Source organism: Strigops habroptila, chromosome 8, assembly GCF_004027225.2.
Source record: "Strigops habroptila isolate Jane chromosome 8, bStrHab1.2.pri, whole genome shotgun sequence".
NCBI classification, from domain to species: Eukaryota; Metazoa; Chordata; class Aves; order Psittaciformes; family Psittacidae; genus Strigops; species Strigops habroptila.
This window is the reverse complement of record NC_044284.2, coordinates 41,084,616-41,105,742: the sequence shown is the minus strand read 5'-3', so window position 1 is coordinate 41,105,742 and position 21,127 is coordinate 41,084,616. Positions and strand designations below refer to the sequence as shown.

Sequence of the window (21,127 nt, the reverse complement as noted above, 5' to 3'; positions counted from 1 at the left end):
CAGGCCATGCTGTCAAATCAGGTAAGCAGCTCTGAACAGAGAGATCCTGTCAGTGTGACCTGGGAACATACTCCTTGGTGCTAACTCAGGCAGTCTCTGTGGCCCTCAGTGTACAGGGCAGACAAAACAGGGCTGAAGAGGCCATTCTACAGCCTGTCTTCAGGGATGCATGATCATCTCAGCATGTCAGAGAAAGTCAGTGTGAACTTCAGTTATAAAACAAAGAAGTTGTGTAATGATGAAGGATACTGCTTTAAAAAACTTTCAGGAAGCTGACAAAAGCCCAAAAGCAAGGAATTCGTATGACATCAATGCAGCCCCAAAATGGGCAGAATGACAGTCACTTTCCAGACCCTATAGTGGTATCAACAGATAGTCAGCTACTTCCAGAATACATTCCCCTTGTGCAGATTTCTAACCACAGAAATTACACTTTTCATCATGATACCATTCTATAACTTTCCAAGATCCATCTTAGATCAATGCACTCTCTTCCTCTTCCCTCCACAGGATACATACATTCTCCTTTTGGAAGGCTCTGCCTGAATTTCAGTATTAAGAGCATGTGAGCAGAATGTGCCTGGAGCCTTGCACACAGTTATCTGTGGCTGGGGTAGATGTGTGTTCAGTCCAAACAGCCAGGGTAGCAAACATGGAATTCTCTTTTGCCCCAAAAATTTAGAAAGAGGGATAGGGAGACCCAAAAAAACAGTGGCGTTGGCAGAGAGCTGGGATTTTTAATATTGCTTTCTTCCTCTCAAGATTTGGTTAGTTAGGATACTGTGGGGTGACTGACTGCTGCTGTGAATTAATTTCTGTGAATGACTCTAAAGCCTGTCTAATTGTAGGAGAGGAGAGTCTGACTACAGTTGAGAAAGCTTGTGTATTTTCTCTCTCCTTGGACAGAATAAAATACCTCCTACCTGTTTCAGACACTGAGACTTACTCTGCTTTCTCACATTGCAGGCTGGAAGTGGAACCCACCAGACCGACCTTCCTTTGCTGAGACCCACCAGGCTTTTGAAACCATGTTTCATGACTCGAGCATCTCAGAGGGTGAGAGACCCTGTTGGTTTATTTCTGCAACAGTACTGGAAGTTTCCTTTCAGAGTGCTATGCTTATGGATAGGCCCTTAAGGCTCATCTGCTAGCTGTGGAGGTTGTGGTGAAGCTTCATCCTTTAGTTAATTTCTTAACCATAAGTATGTAAATACATTCTCTTACTTGCTGCACAAATACTGAATAAACTTTAGACATACAGCAATGCAGGGGACAGTATAGTTTCATTTGAACACTAAGATGCTAAAGATCTAATTTAAAAAATATAGTCTCCTGTATTAGAGAAAGCTTCTTGTTTCCCAAACCGAAGAGTAGGGAATAGTGAGTGATGTTGAGAAAGAGATGTATGCATATCACAGTCCCTTGCTGACTACGGCAGTTAGGTCATGAAATATTATTCTACCAGCCTTCATTTTTCAAGTTTGCCTTAATCCATGGTTTTTCTACTTAGCTACTTCTAGGAGCGAATCTGTGCAATCCAACTCTCAAATATAATCAACTAGGAGTTAAATACTGGTGGGAAGTGTAATACTAGGCAGCAGGCAAACCTAAGTGTCTGAGCATCTTCTGAATTTTTAAATGAAGTATGAAGCTGATCCATCCACTTCCCTACTACAGAAAAAACACACCAGATCGAATTCTACCAGGGTGGATGTATATCAGGCTCATTAAGTGGCCCACAGATGCCAACCTGGGTGTGTCCGGGAGGTTGTGGGGTTTTTTTCTGGTGGTTTTTTTCAATCACATACCTTGTGTTGATGCTGGGAAGGAAACGTGCAGTCTTCATCTCTAATGGGGAAGCCCAGGGCTCTGCCTCAAGCAGAGCAGCTTAGATCCAGATCCACAGAGGACACAACTTTTGAGGGATCCCAGGAGCATCAACAGGAAGCACCTTAATTAAAAACAGAGGCAGTGCTGACTTAACTCTGGAACAACCCTTAACCCAGCAAAAAAGTAGATTCATAATAGATCTTTTGTACAGATCCTACCATTGTTTTGCTTTCCCAGGTTCATAAAGATAGATGTAACTGAGTGTGAAAGTATTGTGAAAAACATCTTACCCTGAATACCTTTAGACTTGAGCAAAAAGCAAATCCGTGAGCTAGGTATTTTTCAGCCATTTATTTCTTCTTGCCAGCCTGGGTTTGCAGTAAAGACCCAGATTTTCTTTTGTTCTTCCTCTGCCAGCCTCTGTTCTAACTGTTCCCTTTTTGTTTGGTTGGGTTTTTTTTCCTTACAGAAGTAGCAGAGGAGCTTGGAAGAACAGCCTCCTCCTCATCCATAGTTCCTTACTTGCCTCGGTTGCCCATGCTTCCCTCCAAGACTAGAACACTGAAGAAACAGGCAGAGAACAAGGAGAATATTGAAGGAACACAGGATACTGTGGAGCACTCGGCTTCCAGCTCAGCACCAGGTATGGGCACTGGGACAGGGGCAATGAGGCCACATGTTCTGGGATAAACTTGCTGCTGGTATCAGTGCCAGAGAAACAGAAAAAAACCCAACATAAAAAAGCCCAACACAACAGGGCAAGGTGCTTTGTGCTGCTGTGTCATTAGGGCTGTTGGCCATCTCAGCAGCCCAGTTGTACACTAACAAATAGAAAACACTGCAGCTTGTTCAATGTTCTTTTAGTAAATCCTTCTGTATTTCTTTAGAATTTAGTTTTGCTGCTTTTTTTTTAAATGACAGCTTCAAAACTAAGGTTGACAATGCAGCAAGAGATTTTGGTTTATACTTGTGGTGTTTTGGGGAAGGAGGAAAAAAACTACAGGAAGGGAATAGGAAACTGGAAGAAAAGAGCAACTTCATTTTTTCCTCAACTTTCTCGTAAGTGGCCTCCTCAGTTCAGACAACAGACAAGTCACGCATGCAGAAGTGGGATAAAAGTAAAAAAATCACACCAGCTTCGCACAAAAATGAAAGTGTTAACTTCCTCTCAACCTGTCTCTTAGCAGAACCTGCAGAATCTGGGCGGCTGAATATGCCAGGCCCATAAAGCGCACTGCAGGATAGGGAGGTGAAAATGGAAATTGATTTTACAGATTCACACTTGTTTCTTCTGTCTAGGTTTTATCAGAAGCACACAGCCAACAAGTGGGTCTCCTGCACTGCCTCGCAAGCAGAGGGACAAGTCACCCAGCAGCCTACTGGAGGATGCCAAAGAGACCACTTTCACCAGGGACAGAAAAGGTGGCTTCTTCAGCTCCTTTATGAAGAAGAGGAATGCTCCCACGCCTCCCAAACGCAGCAGTTCCTTCCGGGAAATGGAGAATCAGCCCCATAAGAAATACGAGCTGACGGGTAACTTTTCATCTGTTGCTTCCTTGCAGCACGTGGACGGGTTCTCTTTTGCTCCCACACAGCAGGACGCAAGCTTAGCACCACCCAAATGCTATGGTGGGGGCTTTGTGCAGAGGACCTTCTACAATGATGATGGCACTGGTACCAGCAGTGGTGGGGGTGTAAGCACCGGTGGTGGGTGGTCGGGCATCACTGGTTTCTTTACACCACGCTTGATTAAAAAGACACTGGGTTTACGAGCAGGAAAACCCACTGGCAATGAAGAAGCTTCAAAACCTTTTCCAAGGTCAAACTCTACATCTTCCATGTCCTCAGGGCTTCCAGAGCAGGATAGGATGGCAATGACCCTTCCCAGAAATTCCCAGAGGTCAAAAATCCAGCTGGAACGGACAGTGTCCACGTCCTCTCAGCCCGATGAGAGCACGGGGAGGGGCAATGACCTGCTTCCCAAAAGGTTTGAAGAAGGCCCTGCTTTGACCAGAGAGAGACCAAAAGCAAAACTCTTGCCGAGGGGTGCCACAGCACTCCCTTTCCGAACCCCCACCGGATCGGAAGACAAGGAGGGTCCAGGGTTAGCAGCAGCTCCTAAGGGCAAGGAAAAAAACAGTGGCCCACGGCAAGGGGCCCTTGAGGATGGTGAGAGACCAGGGTGGTCATCTCCAGTAAAGGCTGCAGCAATACTTCCAACCACTCATAACCACAAAGTGCCAGTCCTAATCTCACCCACTCTAAAACACACTCCAGCAGATGTGCAGCTTATTGGCACAGACTCTCAGGGTAATAAATTTAAGCTCTTATCTGAGCATCAGGTCACTTCTTCTGGCGACAGGGACCGGCCCAGACGGGTAAAACCAAAGTGTGCTCCACCTCCACCACCAGTGATGAGGCTCCTACAACAGCCAGCTGCCTGCTCAGATGCAGCAGAAGAGCTGAGCAACGTGGCGGGAGCACAGCATGGACTGGAATCGAGTGAAGGGAGTAAGAAGGCAGCAGCAGCAGCACCTGCTGGTGGAAAATCTGGGAGGCCTGTGATGCCTCCGCCTCAAGTGCCTCTGTCATCGTCTTCCACCTCCCCAGTGAAACTGGCCAACGGGACGGCCGGCACAAAAGTAGCGCTAAGAAAGACCAAACAGGCAGCTGAGAAAATCTCCGCAGATAAAATCAGCAAGGAAGCACTGCTGGAGTGCGCGGATCTTCTCTCGAGTGCCATCGCCGAGCCAACGCCAAACAGCCAGCTGGTGGACACAGGGCACCAGCTGTTGGATTACTGCTCAGGCTACGTGGACTGCATCCCGCATACGCGCAACAAATTTGCCTTCCGGGAAGCTGTGAGCAAACTGGAACTCAGCCTACAGGAACTGCAGGTTTCCTCAGCAGCTGCTAGCGTCTCTGGGGCAAACCCCGTCCTTAATAACTTATTGTCATGTGTCCAAGAAATCAGCGATGTGGTGCAAAGGTAGCTACTGTCAATCTGGGTAAGAGAAATACACATGGGGAGGGGGGGACTTTTTTTCTGTACTGATGCTTTCAAAAGGAAAGACTGATACTTGAGTATGTGAAGTACCTCAGATCACTGAGTTCTCCTCACGTTTACAGGTTCATCTCAAAAAATGGGGATGGAGAGGGTAGATTAAAGCTGTAAGGGGCAAAACATCCTGTGTTTGTCCCTACCTAGTCAGGCTGATCTGCTTGGTATGGCAAGGGAAGGAAGCTCCTTGCTTCTCCCTTGGAGAGGCAGGAGAATCAATGGCAGGTTCTAGCTCTGGGAAGGATGAATTGTTGTGCGATAGCTGGAGTACTGGAGTGGTTGCAGGCCACTCGGCTGTATGGATCCTCCCCTGTCTGTGCCAACACATGCTTTGGTCTCCTGACACAGCAAAGGAAAGGCACTGGGGCTCTGCTGGTACCAAGTGCCAAGCAGTCTGAGCTGGAGTAGCCCTCAAGAGGGAGGTCACATGCAGTTGGTGGAAAGGTCTAATGCACTGACAGTATTCAGAGCTGCTGGAGGTGGATGCACTAGCCCAGATGGCCTACTTCCACAGCACTGTTGCTGCTGTAATGAGAACTGCAAAATTAGTTAATCTATTAAACTATCCCTTTTCCCTCCTGTCCACCTCATCCACCACATGTTCTCATCTGCTTTGTATCAGAAGCATCAGGGATACTGGGCAGACTTACCACTGGAATACCCCCCTCCCCACCACACAGCCTTCACTCAGTTGATACCTATTTCTAGTGGTCTCGCACGGGTGCTGCTTGATGGTCATTTGTGAGTAGTTTGGGGCTCTTGCACAACTTGCCAGTGTTGTTATTGGGGTGTGTGGTTTTTGTTTTCCTTTTTTTTAAGCTCTAGATTGTTTCTATCTTGTTACCAGGTTGACTCCCCAATTCGGTTTCATCCTCTTGAGGACCCATGGTAGGTAAGGCAGAGCTTCTGCCACCCCTGGCTGTTCTCCACATTCCTTTAGTGGTCACAGCGCTGCAGAGCCAGCTGGAGAGCCAGGAAGTACAGCCTGGCCTGCCCACTACATGCTGTCGCTGCTGCAGGGTTCTCTGGACCTGTCCCTACTCTTGGCCTAACGCTTCGTACTGAGGGCTTCCTGGGATTTGTTGTAGTGCTTACCGGTCTTGCAGGCTTCCAGCTTCATGGCATATGAAGGTGACTAGGTATGGCACTGCAGAGGGGAACCACAGCCATCTTTTTTTATTTCTTCTTGTATTTTAAAGGCTAGACCAGAATCTTAGGCTGTGGCATAGGGAACATGTACATAAACTGCACGCTCCTCTGCTTGAGATGCGGCTACAGATGTTATGGCTTTGCCTCGGAGTGCTCACACAGGGTTATGGTTTCTGATGTCTGATGCCTGCTAGCAATGAATGCAGTCGTGTGGTTGAAGTTGTCTTCCTTGGTCCTGGTGCTGTTTGTAGACTGTTGTGGCATCAGAAAGCTCATCTTCTGCATATACGCACAAATCCCTGAGATGTAAATGTACTGGCAAGTAGGAAGACCTCAACTAATTTGGTTTGTGAGAGATGGAAAACAGGCCTGATAGCTGCCTCCAAATACACGTTACCCTGCATGCTGCTGCTCACTTCACACTATTGGTGATGATGATAGAGGATCTCGCTTGCTTTGCACCTTAAATCTTTTATTTTTTGCTAAAATGCTTTTTAAACTTGTTTTTAAAGTGTGACTGTGCTGCTTGTAGTTTAAGCATTTAGAGTTGAGCTGGGGCACAGGTGTGAATTTACAAGATGGGCACTTCCATTTCTGTCTAGGAGCATTGCCCTGTTGGTGCTTGGAAGTAGGCTGGGCTGCCTCAGTGAGCATCCCTGTTTTTTCTGTGGAGCACAGTGAGACGGGCCTGAACAATCTTTAGAAATGATGTCTGAGAATCCTCATTTTATTACTGGTTTGTGGTAAATGAAGTTGTGTCACAATGCATGAATGCACACCGGTGGAGCAGCATGTGAGATAAAATGGACCACGTGAGCTTCACTGTCCAAGTGAAATGGTGAGGGGAGAAAAAAAGGCAACTCCTCCACCCCAGCTGACATTAAGGCATTAAGTGACTGTACGTGTCAGTTTTACTCCCGTGAGCTGGTACCTAAGTGGAGACAAATCAAAGTACAGTATGGGTTACTCATCCTGACATAGCAGTCAGTACCAAGCCTAGCCAGCAAAACCTGCTGGCTGGTTCTGCAGAAGACTTTCAGTGGGTTGGGGGAGGCTGCACCAGGGCCCTTTCACAGCAATGGTCAGCTGTAAGGCAGAGTACCGAACCGTTATCATGTAGACTTTACTGAGGGATTTTGTGGTTTACCTTATCTCTTTCAGTCATCTTTACTGAAGGTGTGCATTGCTGCACACCAAACTAACTGTCTTTGGAAAGGTGACCTGCAAAGGGAAGGCGGCTTGTGGTATTGCTTCACATGGCCTTTCAAACAATCAAGAGGATTTAACAGGTATGGGAGCTTTTTTCGGGGCAGAAGGGCAGGTCTTCTTTGCCCTGGCAGACAATCGCGTGGTTTCATCATTGTACTACTACTCAGCCTAGGACAAACAGATTGAAACTGAAGTGATTCTCAGGGGAAAGGTATTTTAACCAGAAAATGTTAAGGCTGTTAGTCCAGTTCTGATGAGTATTTTGAATGAAATTTTTTTTTTTTTTTCCTGAATGACAGTCTTCCAGAAAAGCTGCAGCAAAAGTGATAGAATAGGAAATAATTCTTGGAATGTCTAGCTTCTAAACCCCCCCTCTGTCAGCTCTTTCTGAAGAAACCAACTGTGCCCCAAGGAAGGACTGTTCCCCTCCACTGGTCATCCCCACTTCCTTTCAGATGCCACCTGGTTTCTCCTCCCCATGGCAGAGGTGATGGGCAGTGGGACTGGGCAGTAGGCAGTAACACAGCTGAAGCAGCCTCTGCTTTTACAGTCACAGAGCAGCTGAGGCTGGAAGGGACCCCTGGAGGTCACCCTGGCCAGTCCCCTGCTCCGGCAGGAGCCGCCTGCCCAGGACCACATCCCAACAGCTTTTGAGTATCTCCAAGGATGGAGACTCCACAACCTCTGTGTATCACAGAAGCCCATACAGTTCTGATCCCTCCTGTCGTGGAAAAAACCCGCTGTTCTTATCTATTGTCTTACATCAGGTATGTAGATCGTGGCAGAGGTAGTGCTGACTTGACACTAGGGTTTTTTTCCCCCTGAATAGGAGGCTGCAGAATTGCTGCTGCTTCTGCTGCCTAACAGTGTTTTCTATTCCCAAACTGGAATTTCCCCCTGCCCTCTGGCAGGATAGCAAAAGGATGGTATCTGGAAAGCTGGTTCTGCTGTAAATTATCATTCAGTTGTTCTTCCTTCCACAGCCACTCACATAAAATTGCTAAAGTTCCATCTCCCTTTTGCTAGGTTTGGCTTTTGGCCTTAAAAGTCTCTACAGTGGCAGCTTCTCTGCTGGTTTCAGCCTTGTACAGCACGTTCAAAGTAACATAGGGATGGTGAAGCCCTGGTATTCGTCCCAGTGAAGAGCACTTCTTGCTCCACTGTTCAGGGGAGGGGACAAGGCATAAACTCCTGTTGTGTTTCCTCATCACTGTCAGAAGGCCTTGTGGGGTAAGGATGTGATTGCAGCCGGGCTCTCTCACTTGCACTAGTATGGACTAGAGTTTAAAGTAGTCTTCTCTGCAACAGGGGATGGCAGCACGTAGGGCCTGGTAAACGCCAAGCACAAAGCATGCGCTCACATGAGTGAGTTGACGTGGGGCACTTTCTCTTTGTAGCTACTGTGGGGAATTGGCCAACTCACAGGTGCAATTCTCTTTTCTTCCTGCACTGTACACCCTTTTTAACCCCAGGAGTGGTGCACTTGGCTGTCTGACTGGCAGCAGCACTTCGATAGAATCATTGTCTTTAGTGTGGACAGAGGTGAAGCTGAATTAAGAGTCTGGGTCTTGGGACTGGGAAAGCAGAATTGAATGGAGCAGTGCTGCCGATGCAGACCACAATGGGAGAGGGGAGGGCTGCCTATTCCTGTCCTCCTCACACAGGACATCTCTCCTGAGCACCACTGGCCTTGTGTTAGTGAGACAGTCACAAACATGTGTGTTGACATCCCATCAAGATGTGCTTATGCAAGAGTTTTTCATGGCACACTGCTCTCTGTGGGCAGCAGGAACTAAATCCCACAGTATGGGGACAGCATCTGCACCAGAACTGCTGCAGTAACAGAGCAGCCCTCCCTGAAAGGCAGCAGGAGCAAGAGCAGCAGGATGGGCTACGCTGTGCAGCCATAGCATAGGGAAAGCCAGACCTTGGAGCCTGTACCATTTATCTAAGGCTTCCCCAGCAGCTAAGGCACTCTGTATAGTGCTTATGAGTGCTCTTGAGCATCAGCAGCTGTGACAAGCACTAATGAACCCAGAAGATTGTTTCTGCAAACAGAACAGGCTGCTGTGTTCTCTTGTAAAACACTCAGCCCTACTGCTAATCAGTGGCTGGCAGGAGAGCCCAAGGGTAGCGACTACAGCATGCTTAGAAGCCTCCCACTTCAGCGCGAGTGGCACCATCTGGCTCGGGGGGGCACTGGGGTTGCGCTCTGCTTGCCTGTAGCATAGAACAAACCTTGAGCCTGTTCCCTGGTGGTGGGAAGGAAGAGGTTATGGGACACCTGACTTATTGACAATACCTACACATGATAAGAAATATCTGTACCAAAGGAGGTCATTCTTCAACTGTGTCTGTTGTGCATGGGAGGTAGAGCCCGATGGGCTCTGCACACTGTTTGCATCAGTAGTGAACTCATTGAGGGCAGGAATGGGTTAAAATGAAACACGTTAATCACCGATCACTCTACCAGTGTTGTCAACTGTTTTTTGTTTTTATTGTTATTGTAATATATTTTGGTTGTTTTTCTAATTTAATTCTCACTATCGTCTGACTGTGAACTGCGAACAGTGTTAAACTTGATGTAAATAAGGCCCTTTGAAGGGCCTCTTTGCCTGTCGTTCCACAAAGTTTTGCCAATTTGCATTTTGTTTTAAATAAAGGTTGCAATATTTTATTGGCAAAAAACATTTGAGTATGTGCTGGTTTTCCTAAGGAATATTTGAAGCTGCTCAATACTAACCTGAAGTTTGTTGTTTTGGGTAGAAAAGAGAAGATTATTAGTAAAAAGAGTAATTAAGTAAAAAAAGAGAAATCGTTTAATTCTTCCAGATTGCAAAGAAAAGCAGTAGCTTTATTTATGCCGTAAAATCAAGCTTAGTGTTGCCATGGAGTGGTCAGAGGAGAGCGGCTTTTGCTGGGTTGCATAATCAAATGCTCGCTTACCTCTGAAACATCCCTGTGTGACCTGGCAGAGCGCAGGGCCTTGTGTGGCCACTGAGAGTTGCCCCCATTAGCAACACCACCAGTAATGAAATAAGAACTGCTCAACTTGCCAGCTTCATGCCAGCCCCGTGCTGGTGAAACGGCTGCCCAAGAGACTTCCTTCTCCTCCAAGCAGCACCAGTCTAACCTGGGCAGCTGAAGATTCTTTTCTATTTAAAAACAAAAATCCTAGGTGATCCTGGCTTATACAAGCTTCTAAGCAACTAACTCCAGCTAACTAACAACTTCCTCAACTTTCTGCCCTGGTTATAAAACACAACCCACATTGTGTCCTTTAGGGCTGCATCCTCCCTTCCCTGCCTCCCTCTGCCTCTGATGTTTCTCAGGCTGAAGCTTTAGGCTAGACACTTGTGATTAAGAGATTGACCATAAATCAGGTCTCAGAAATGCCTGATAACAGTGCATGCTGGCACAGGCCCTAAGGTCCAGTCTAGAGACAACAGGTAAGTTTAAACTAACTTTGCATCAGCGGAGCAGCTGGCTCATCTTCCTGCCTTGGACTATGAAGCCTCATTAGGTAACAGAGCCAGCGTGCCCAGAGGGACACAGGAACTCAAAGTCTGCAGGACTAGTAAGCGTGTCTGGTCAATCTTTTCCCAGAGGTTGTGCTGCTCATCACTGGCACCGCAGAGAGGTTCAAAGCTTAAAATAGACCAAAGGTCCGCACACGGGGTGTCCAGGGCACTAAGCCCTGTCCTTGGCGTGTGCCGTTTCACCTCATCGCCCAGCACAGCTCTGTTGGAAGGGAGTTTGGACCTGGAGGTCACAAAGTGATTCTCGCAAGACTGTTGAAATTTTTCGGTCCTGCTGCAACATACTTATCACCTGGCAAGTACCCAGACAGCAAACAGGCCCTTAGAGCAGTAATGCTGATAACCAGCCGAAAAACCACAGCATGCAACATACTGAAAAGAAAAACCCCCCAAGCTTACTGCATCCCTCAAAACCCAAATTCAGCTGCAGCCTTTTCCTTCAGCCACCATCGTCATCAACCACCCTTTGCCCTTGAAAAGAGAATTAGTTTTCCCTTTTTCATTTTGCAGGGAGGTAAACAGGCTCTTCACCAAACTGCTTAGAAAAATAATTTCAGCAGAAGGTCACCTCATCCCCACAGCTGCTTCCATACAACGGAAGACTCCAGTGAGAGGGGGACACTCCAAAGGGAGAAGCTATGGATTTGTCATCTCCAGAGGAGATTATTGTCATTTTCTCAATGCAAGGGACTCCCTGCACAAACTGTGATCCTGGCACACGCGTCCCTGAGCAGCAGACACCTTTTGAATGCAGGAGAGCAACAGAGAAAAATACTCCAGCAAAACAGTTCTGTGCAATCTTGTTAAGTGACAGAAAACCAGGGACAGAGTGAGGACGTGGCTTCTGCTGCACTGTCCCAACAGGAACTGTCCGTCCGAGGCTGCCTTCATCATGTATTAACAAACCAAGGACTTGGACATCCCCGCTCACATAAATCATAGCATCTGTCAACACAACCACATCACCACTTCAGGCTAAAAGAAGGGATTGACTTAAACACCAGACAGACTTGAGATGCAGCCAAGCGCAGGCTGTCCTGGTGTCCCAGGAGTAAAGCTGGGCAGGGTGTGCCTCCTTCCCTGCAAACAGCCCTCCGAGTACATGGATTTAAGCGTGTGTCCCTATGCGAGGGCATGGCTGGGTAACCCGCCTGCCTGACCTTGTGCAAGAGAGCAGCTCTAGAGTGCAGAACCACCTTCACCACTGGTGTAGTCCCACCTGGTGTTCAAGGAAGGAAGTAATTGATGCGCTGGGATACAGATTTGCAGCCCTGTGCAGAGAAAAGCTTCTCCTCTTTGGGCACAAACACCATCATCCTGGCCACCTCATCGAGGGCTGCCTCTGTGTATGGAAGTCCCCGGGCCAGGAAAGCATCCCGCGTGCAGAGCTTCACATGGTGGTACTCCAGGGGAAGGAACGGCACAATGAAATCAATGAGGTTCTCTTCAAGGAGGTGGCTGTGGGCATAACTGTTCTCTGGAGCAAAACAAGACAAAACAAACTTCAGAAGCTTCACCTGGGAGCTGTCATCCCTCTGCAAGGCCAGGCTTGTCTCTTTGCAGGGGCCTGTCTTGGCTCATCCACATGTTTTGGGAGAGAGCCACCCACTTGTAAAGAACTATTCAGCACTTAGTCTGAACAGAGAAAGACATTACGGCTTGCCCGTCTCAGGCCAAAAGAAGCCTGAATCCCCAGAGAAGGCTTGATACTCCTGTGCAGTGTTAGGCTGCCGCTTGCAACCTGGCCGTTTTCAGGGCTGAAGTAGGTAAGAAGGACTCAGCTCCTTCCTCATGTGCCTCCCTGCAGCTGAGTGGGGCTGTGCTCATATGGATGAAGCAGGGGCTCATGCTGCAAATAATCCTGGGGTGGGGTGTTGGAATAAAGCACGCACACTTGTGCGGCACAAGGTGGATGGGACTGTGTAAGCAAGGCCCCAAGCCAGTGCAGAGGGGGGCAGGTTTGCGGGCAGCCTACCCACAGCATCCCACAAGTGAGGCCGGCTCTCACCCGCAGGCTCCTGCAGCTCCAGCCGCAGCCGCTGTTCCAAGAGCTCCATGGAGATCTCCTCCCGCGCCTGGCCAGATCGCCAGAAGTCCAGGGCTACCTCATTGATGGTGTTGCCGCCGAGATTGCTATGGACACAGGAAGGAAGTTGCTCAACCATGTCCCCCCCAAGATGAACTGCTAAGAGCTTCCAATGGCCTCCCCTGCAGACAGGCCTCGGCAGTTCTCTCAGCAGTGAAGGATTTGCTGTGTAGGATCAGCATCTGAAATATTAGCACACGGAGGAGCCAACTTCCATCCCAAATTGCCCCTTTCTGTAGGTATCTGTACAGCTATCTTCCATCTTGCCAGCTCACAGCCTGGGGCAGCTGCTTTCTCCCCCAGGGTGGGACCAAGAGCCAGTAGAATTCTGCATTTCCATCAGTCCCCTGTCCCAGCTGGGATGCCATCGACCTCACAGATAACACTTGGCTACACACCAAACTCTCAGAAAGCCACCACTGAAAGTCCAAGTTAGAAGGCAGAGCACGTGGCGGGAGCCTCACGAGAATGCAAGGTCCAGGGCAGAGATTCAAGTGGCAACCCAGGACTTGGCAAAACATCCCCTGCCTGAGGGACAAAGCAGCGCAGTGCCCATGTGAGGGCTCCTCTGGACACACGCTGTGGTGGCAGCTCCATGGTGGGGAGTGGAGGTCCTGGCAGTCACTGAGGCTCCCAGAGCAGCCCCTCACCCTGGAAAGCAGATCAAGGCCAGGCAGCCCCCAAGTGCTGGTGAGAGGTTTGCAACAGCTCAGGCAACAGCCCCAGCGCCCCGCCACCAGTAAGCTGGTGACACTGGAACCAGCTGGCTGCAGAGCTGGTGTAGGTGGGAGGCAGAGAGGCACTGGGAGGCACAGACCTTGCACCAATCTTTTCTAGTGTCAGAGACTCTAGAGCCATTCCCCAAATGGAGGGGAGGCAACGTTAAAAATTTGTCAGTTTCCCACCCCCCTGCTGCCTTGTTAGGGGGAGAAACAGCTTATTACTGACCCTGCTTCCATCCAGCCCATGGGAGAAGCACAGAGGACAGGCAGCCAGTCCCACCCTATCCCCCAAACCTGGCCAAAGCTGCAGAACCAGGCCAGTGTCCAAAGGAGCCCTGTGGCAGAGCCAGCCCTCCTATGACAGGTCTGTGTCACACTGCCACCGGGTGTGATGAAACCTCCCCAGGATTACACACTGCTGCAGTTCAAGGCACCCCACTCCGCTTGGTGACACAAAGCGGCTGATGTCACCCCCCCACACCTGCATGGCTTGCCAGGTAGGACACCAGGTCAGCTCAGCACAGCCAGCAGCACATCCACCCTTCCCTGAGCAACAAGGGAGAATCTGCCCCCTCCACCATGGCTCCTTCTGGGAGGTCCACACAAGGTAGGACTGAAACATTGTCAGCTTTGCAAGCACTGGGCACATATACAGGTCCTCCATGGACAGAGAAACTTCCCTGGGAACCACCAAACTTGGAGGTTAGAACACTTGCCTGGATGGTGGGAGATGGAGAACAAATGCTCTGTCCACCTCCAGCCCATGGGAACACCTCTGGCCAAAGCCAAACTGAAGGCTGTAACTCCTGAATTGAAGGGGGCCCAAGATGCTTGTCTCTCCTTGGCATTTCTCACTGCCTACTTCAGACACGTGCCTACCTCACATCTCAGTTTTGAGATGTCCTACTTCGCCCTCGTGATGCATCCCACCTAGGCTTGAGTCAGGGACAGCACTTGTGCGTGCACATGCCAAACTCCTTTCTCCCTTTGGATGGGTAAGGGACCAACTAAGCCACAAGATGAGCTGATGCCAGATAGTCCTCACAGCACAGCAGACTGATGGCACCTCAGCCTGCAGCCACAGCCAGGCAGTGGGAACTCCCCCCTTCCTGCTCCCAACTAACAGTGCTACATTGCACAAGAACTTCCTATCAGGATGTGCTTTGCTCCCTGGAGGACGGGATCTCCCTGCTGAGCTGGGGAGGGTGACACCATGCTAGCTCTGACTCTCACTGGTTCCTCGTCTCAAAGCCTAGACACTGGCTCAGGTGTCCCAGCTAAGCCAGACCTCAGCTCCTCCTGCGAACGCCCCTGAAAATACTAAGGGAGGACGCCCAGCATCAATAAGTAAAATTGACCATGGAGGCAACTGCCTCTTGGAGGATCTAGATATCTCTCCCCTTCCCATGCAGCCCGAGTCCCTCATATCACACACCTCAGGGGATAAATTCCATCACTTTGATCCTCCCTATCCCTTTGGGGGCCCAGAAATCACCTGAGGAACAGGAAGATGGATCTCCGGTAATCCACCTTGCTCCTGTCGTTGTAGTGAGCCATGAAGGGCTTGATGGCATCCAGGAGGCTCAAATGAAGTTTCTCTGCCTCATCGAAGATGAACAGGGGCTGCTTGCAGAGCTGCACAGTCTCGGTGATCTGCTTCTTCAGCTGAGCCTGCAGAGCAGCAGGGAGGAGTGTGAGAAGCCCCAGAAGCCCAGCAGCAGTCACTACCACCGGCGCATCGTGCAGGGGCTGAGACTCAATGCCATGGCTGCCATGCCGGCTGGCAGCCACTTGCTTATTCCCTCCCACCCAGCCAGACAGGGCAAAGAATAGGAAGAGCAAAAGCAAGAAAACAAGTGAGTCAAGATAAAGATAGTTTAGTAAGTGAAGGAAAGAAGAAGAAGAAAGAAAGAAAGAAATCAAAGCAAGTGATGCAAAGGCATCCACTCACACCTATCACAAACAGACTGATGCCCAGCCAGCCTCCAACCACCAGCTTCCTACCCCAAAACCCCCTCCCCATAGTTTTTATTGCTGAGCATGACAGTAAATAGCATGGAATATCCTTTGGTCAGTTGGGGTCAGCTGTCTGGCGTGACCCCTCCCAACTCCTTGTGCACCCCCAGCCTACTGACTGGGAGGGCAGACTGGGAGAAGAAGAAAGCCTTGAAGCTGTGTGAGCAGTGCTCACTGGTGTGTTACCAGCACTGTTTCATTCACAAATCTAAACACAGCTCCATATGGGCTGCTGTGAAGAAAATGAACTCCATCCCATCCAGACCCAGTACACCGAGCCATCCCCACAGCAACACCGTGTTGTTAGTTCTCACCTTGTATGAGTCCACGTACATGTGATGGGGGAAGTGGAAGAGTGAAATGAACAGCCTGACACACTCGCTCTTCAGCCCGTCCCGATACAGGTGACTGGCCACCATCCGAGCCACAAAGTTCTTGCCTGTGCCAGACCAGCCATGGAAGGAGAGGACCAGAGCCTTCTCTGGCTGTGGGCTCTGCAGGAACCCTTGCACTGCCTGGATGACAACTTCTTTGGCCAAGTGTTGCCCATGGAGCTGCCCATTGAGGTCTGCTGCTAGCCCTACAGGAAAGAGAGAGGAAAAGCTCAGCCCGAAATTGCAAGCCCAGCTGCTGCTGCAGGTGGGAATAAGAGGAGAAAATGTGGCAGGGCATGAGGCCCACCCAGCCCTGCTGGTGAGGCTGCTTATCTGAAAGGAGACTGAAGTGGTGTTAAAGCCGCAGGGTCAATGAGACAGGCTGCTGGTACCCTGCCTGCATCAGCCACTGACCACAAAAAGACACAGATCTTCCACTGACTCCTTTTTTTCCTTTGGGAAGTAGATGAGGTATTTGACAATTGCAGGGAGCACTGAAGTCCAGAGGCCCTCAGGAGCTCCCAGCAGAGGGTATAGATACTAGAAGTCTCAGGACCAGCAACATGCAATGACACCTGTGCAGGGTTTACACGCAGGTCTCTGTGTACCTTCCTGACCCGGGGTTGGATACTGGGCCAGTTTGGGTCCCACTGTGCATGCCTGGGAGCTACCAGATGAAGGCAAAGCTCATGGCAAACTGGAGCAGATATGCTGTACAGTAAGTAACAAACTCTCTTGCGGTCTCAGAACTACAAATGAATAATGGGAAACAGGACCTAGCTCAACCCCTCGCGCTCCCACCAGCTCAGGCCCTGCTCAGAAACACCCTTTACTCACCCCACCTGATAAAATACATTTTTCTTTTTTTTTTTCTAAGAAATAACATAAACAAGCAACAAGAGATGAGGGAGAGGCAGCAGAGACAAGCACTGCTTGGGGTCTCCCAAATCCAGCACAGCACCTACCCGTGATATTGTTGACTATCCTGCAGTCTCCTGTCTGGCAGCACTCGCTGAAGCTGCAGTACCAGGCGGAGAGGATCTCCAGGTAATCCTGTCCCACCAGAGGCAAGCCCCAGCCTGGAAAGGGAGCAATCTGAGCAGAAGTGTTCCAGCAAGTGTCGTTTCTGGGTTTGGTGTGGACACTCAGCTGAGCCCGGTTAACGGCAGCCCTCCTCTCGGGTGCAGGGACTTAGACACTGCCCGCCAGCAGCTCAGCTGTGGGGAGGGGAATAAGCACCTAACGGGCAGCAGCTGGCTGGGGCAGGCACATAGCCATAGCAGGGGAAGACACGACAAGTCTGTGGCAACCCAGGGCATGCTTAGGGAAGAGGGAGATGCCCAGGGCAGTGTCCCCAGGAGCTGGGGGCACAGACCCCTGTGCTGGGGGAAGCAGGGTGTTTGGACCCGCTGCTGTTTCTGGGGCACGGGAGAGGGAGAGAAAGGAGGAAGGCGCTTACCTCGGCTGGGACTGGACACTTCCTCCTCCTCCTCTTCACAGCCCTCCTGCCACATTTTGCATGTCAGGTACTGCCAATACTGCTTGGAGAGCGCACCCACAGCTCCCAAGTGCTTCTTTACGGCGTCGTACCTTGCCCCGCTCCACGGTTCCCCCTCTGCCATGGGGCCCTGCTCCTCTTCCCAGGGCCACCGCGTCGTTCCTCGGCTGCCCAGGCCCCCCGAGCCCCGCAGCAGCAGCAGGCAGCAGGCCAGCCCCAGGAGGGCCGGGAGCCTGCCCTGGCCCATGGCGGTGGGTCGGGGGTCCCCAGCAGGGTAGGAGTAGCTCTGCCCCCGCTCTGCTGGGTGTCTGCAGGCTCCCGGCCTCCCTTAAACCGCCCGAGCCGTGATCTCACTTCCTGGCCGCCTGCGATGGGAGTCGCTGGAGAAAAGCCGTGGGGTGGTGTCACCGCCACGCACACGTGGCCTCCCGCCTGTCCCGGGAACGGAGGCTCCACCGGCTTGGCACGGATCCTGCCCTTCGCTGCACTGCAGAACCCAGCCCCGATCCTGAAAGACGGCGCCAGGCACCCCTTGGGTCTCTATTCCCGTCTGCTTCCCGGGTCCTGCCAGCCCTTGCTGGGAGGGGAGGTGAGAGGCTTCTCTTCCAGCCGGGCTGGAGAGATACCTAAGGAAGCTCCTGACACCACTGCCAACCTGCTCCACAGAACTGCACCGCTCCCTCTGGCCTCCGCACCGCAGCGCCTGCAACAAATTCCTGGGGAAGGCAAATAGCCTGGGGTTTTTTCAGTCCAGTGGCTCAGCAGAAGTTTTGCTGCCACAAATGCAAGAGGCATCAGCAGTTGTTGTTCATCAGAGTCATTTCCAAGGGACGCAAAAATTGCAGGCATAAGCAAAGGAGCAGGAGGCAGTGGATAAGCCAGACCGGCAACAGAGGGAGCTGCACTGTGCTGACCGGGGTGCATTTGCTGCCTGCTGTGAGCTCAGTTTAGTGATTAGACCAAAGCTCTGAGACAAACGGTTTTGTTGCTGGTTCTGGGACGGGCTTGCAGTGTGACACTGGATGCATGTAATTCCTCATCAACCCCAAGAAATGCTGCTGTTTACTTCTACATCAATGCATCTTCATCCACCAGTATATCTGAACACTAAGACAAGGTATGGTGGTCTCCACTCATGCAGCCAGGAAAAAATATAATTCAGATCATGACAGAACCACCATGAAATCGTGTATGAGAACTGAGGTACAACTCACTACCACCTCTAAGCTCACCATCACCAACCACTTTTCTCCAACCAGTTTCTCCAGAAAGTTGTAAACCCCCTCCTAGACAGGGAAGCAGCAAACACAGTTGCTAGGGCTGGCTGCCTGTGCTTTGGCAGGAGATTCTAGGATCCCAGGCAAAGCCTGGCTTTTGGAAACGGGCATGCACATAAACTTAGCCGCGGGTAGGGGATTTAAAGTGGATAAGCCCCACATAACTTGCATCTTACCTTAAGCTGTACCCACCACTGGCATACTGTAAGAGACTAACACCTGCACAAGTTACTGAGCATCAGCACAAGTCCACCTGCAACTTATCCTAACTGACATGAGGCCAAGATGCTTTGGACATGGGAAAGAATTTCAAGGGTATCCCACGTGCTCAGAAAAATAAAAATAAGGAGGATACCAAGTGCAATTCATCCAGCCTGACGATTCTGCTGTTCAGGTGGATGGGCAGTGAGTGGGATCCAGCACTGCCAAGTCATGGAGTGGAGCATATCACCATCTACAGGTGTCTATAAATATTACACATCAGCATTAAAGATACTGGTATTAACATTATTGCCCCCCTCCAGCTTCAAAAATAGTGAGGCTAAAACCTTAGCAGCAAGTGCAATAACTTAAACATAACTAAAAATATGCACATTAAAAAATCAATCAAAAATCAAACTCACTATAGCCATAACAAATTAAACTGCTATCAGCCTTTCTGAAAACTAGCTAAAGAACCTGAATTGAGGAATTTCCTCAGGGAGGAAATCATCCCCATAGATTGGAAAGGAAGCTGCAGGAGACTGGAAGAGATCCTAGTGCCCTACACTGAAGAGAACTTGCCCTTACCTGACTTGGGAAGGATGGGGATAGGAGGCACAGCAGGTACTGCCCTAGGAGAGCTTGTTGGGATTGTCTCTCTCCCTCTGCCCCCTACCCCCCCTTTATTTTTTCTTCATCTGCTGGAACATTCACTAGAGTATTTGCTAGTCTTCAGCTAACAGTCTTGCAGGAAGAGGTACTGCAGGGATCTGCATGGACACAGAGATGATCATAGAATAGTTTGGTTAGTAGGAACCTTAATGATACCTGGATGCAGAGCTTTTCACCTCATGGCTGGTTATTCCAAAGCAGTCCTGGTGAGCAGAAATCACCTCATTAAAAAGCCATGACCTTAGGTCAAGTCAGGCCTTATAGTGCAGGGATCATCTCAAAAGAAAGAAAAACCAGCACCATAAAAATGTGGTTATGCCTGGCTTATTTAGCACCCCTAATGCAACTCAGGACGAGAAAACACTTGGAGGGAACCTTGCAATCCAGGATTTATACTACAGGCTGTATCTGCTGGATGGGGAAATGCCATCCATCCATCCTTTTAGGGTTTTTCAACTTTCCATACAGCAATTCCTTCTGCACATCCACAGACGAACTCTGAAAGAAGGCAGGAGGAGGAGAAAAGTCTCTCTGCAGAGCTCAGTATTACACAGCTATGAATTAGATCACTAAAAAATAAGATCTGGAATAAAGGGTATAAGTGGAATTCCTTTCTCTCCTTTCTCTAGTTGCCCCCTTAAACACCCATCCCCAGTCTCTTAAAAATATTGAGAGACTCCACAAAGGAAAAACAGAGCACCAGTCCCACACCTGGGGTATATTAATTAAGATCTTCTTTTAATTTCCAATATTTAGAAACAATAAAAATTTGGAGGGAAAGAATTTGAAAGAAATTCAGGGAAAGTGCTAATTTTCAAGCCTCTTTGATTCTCCATTGGCTCAAAGTTGTTTCTGCTCATTCTTCTGTAAAATTATTTTCATTACATAATCAGAAACACTTTAAAATCTTCCAGTTATATGAATTCTCACCCTGTTACTAAGGCCAACCACTCCAAAATTACATAGCAGTAGTACAACAAAGTGCTTGTAAGAACAGCTCTCAAAACTAGCTATTTCAGCCTTTCAAAACTCAAAAGCATCTGTAATTCTGCAAGTTGTTGAACTGCTAATACACAAGCAAGAATCCTGTCCTGCTCCTGAGCAGATTGGCACCTCAAAAATAGAGACGGAGGATATGAAAAATTATTGTCACCACACAATGCCAAAAGACAAAAAAAACCCCAGAACATCCACCCCCCAAAATCCCCAAAATAAAACCCCCAAAACAGTTCTTAAAAAATTCAGCAATGCTGAAGTTTAAAGTTTCAGCTGAGAAAGCCTAGTTTAAAAAACAGCAGGTGCTTTCGGTTGTTTCACAACATGACGCTGATGCTACAGGCCAGGCCAAAGACCGTCCCTGCCTTTCCAGGAGTGGCACAGTGCTGTGGTGGTTTTGGGGTGTCCTGTCCCCAAAAGCTGTACGGGGGCTGGCAGCAGCTCACGCAGCCCTCAGAAGTACACAGCAGCTCTTGGTGGCTTCTTTGCCTTCCAGA

General features: G+C 49.5%; 2 protein-coding genes across 3 annotated transcripts in view; one reads left to right on the top strand and one right to left on the bottom strand.

The window, feature by feature from the left end:
* ABL2 (ABL proto-oncogene 2, non-receptor tyrosine kinase) overlaps positions 1-16,938 on the top strand; it is a 57,946-nt gene extending 41,008 nt beyond the window's left edge. The window contains exons 9-12 of one of the 2 annotated variants that reach the window (XM_030494958.1): positions 967-1,056; positions 2,300-2,473; positions 3,130-3,363; positions 16,864-16,938. In XM_030494958.1, coding sequence (XP_030350818.1) covers positions 967-1,056; positions 2,300-2,473; positions 3,130-3,363; positions 16,864-16,874 — 509 coding nt within the window. In that variant the 3' untranslated portion in view covers positions 16,875-16,938. Of the gene's footprint in view, positions 1-966; positions 1,057-2,299; positions 2,474-3,129; positions 9,718-16,863 lie in introns of those variants that run through there. The other variant, XM_030494957.2, reaches the window with a different exon arrangement.
* Positions 10,083-17,907, bottom strand: TOR3A (torsin family 3 member A). The gene is made up of 6 exons (XM_030494959.2): positions 17,446-17,907; positions 16,952-17,065; positions 15,927-16,192; positions 15,092-15,267; positions 12,797-12,921; positions 10,083-12,265 (listed from the first exon to the last, which is right to left on the bottom strand). Exons 1-6 carry the CDS (start codon positions 17,729-17,731, stop codon positions 12,015-12,017), a joined length of 1,218 nt encoding a protein of 405 aa, XP_030350819.1. The 5' UTR covers positions 17,732-17,907; the 3' UTR covers positions 10,083-12,014.
* Between the last annotated feature and the right edge of the window lie 3,220 nt (positions 17,908-21,127).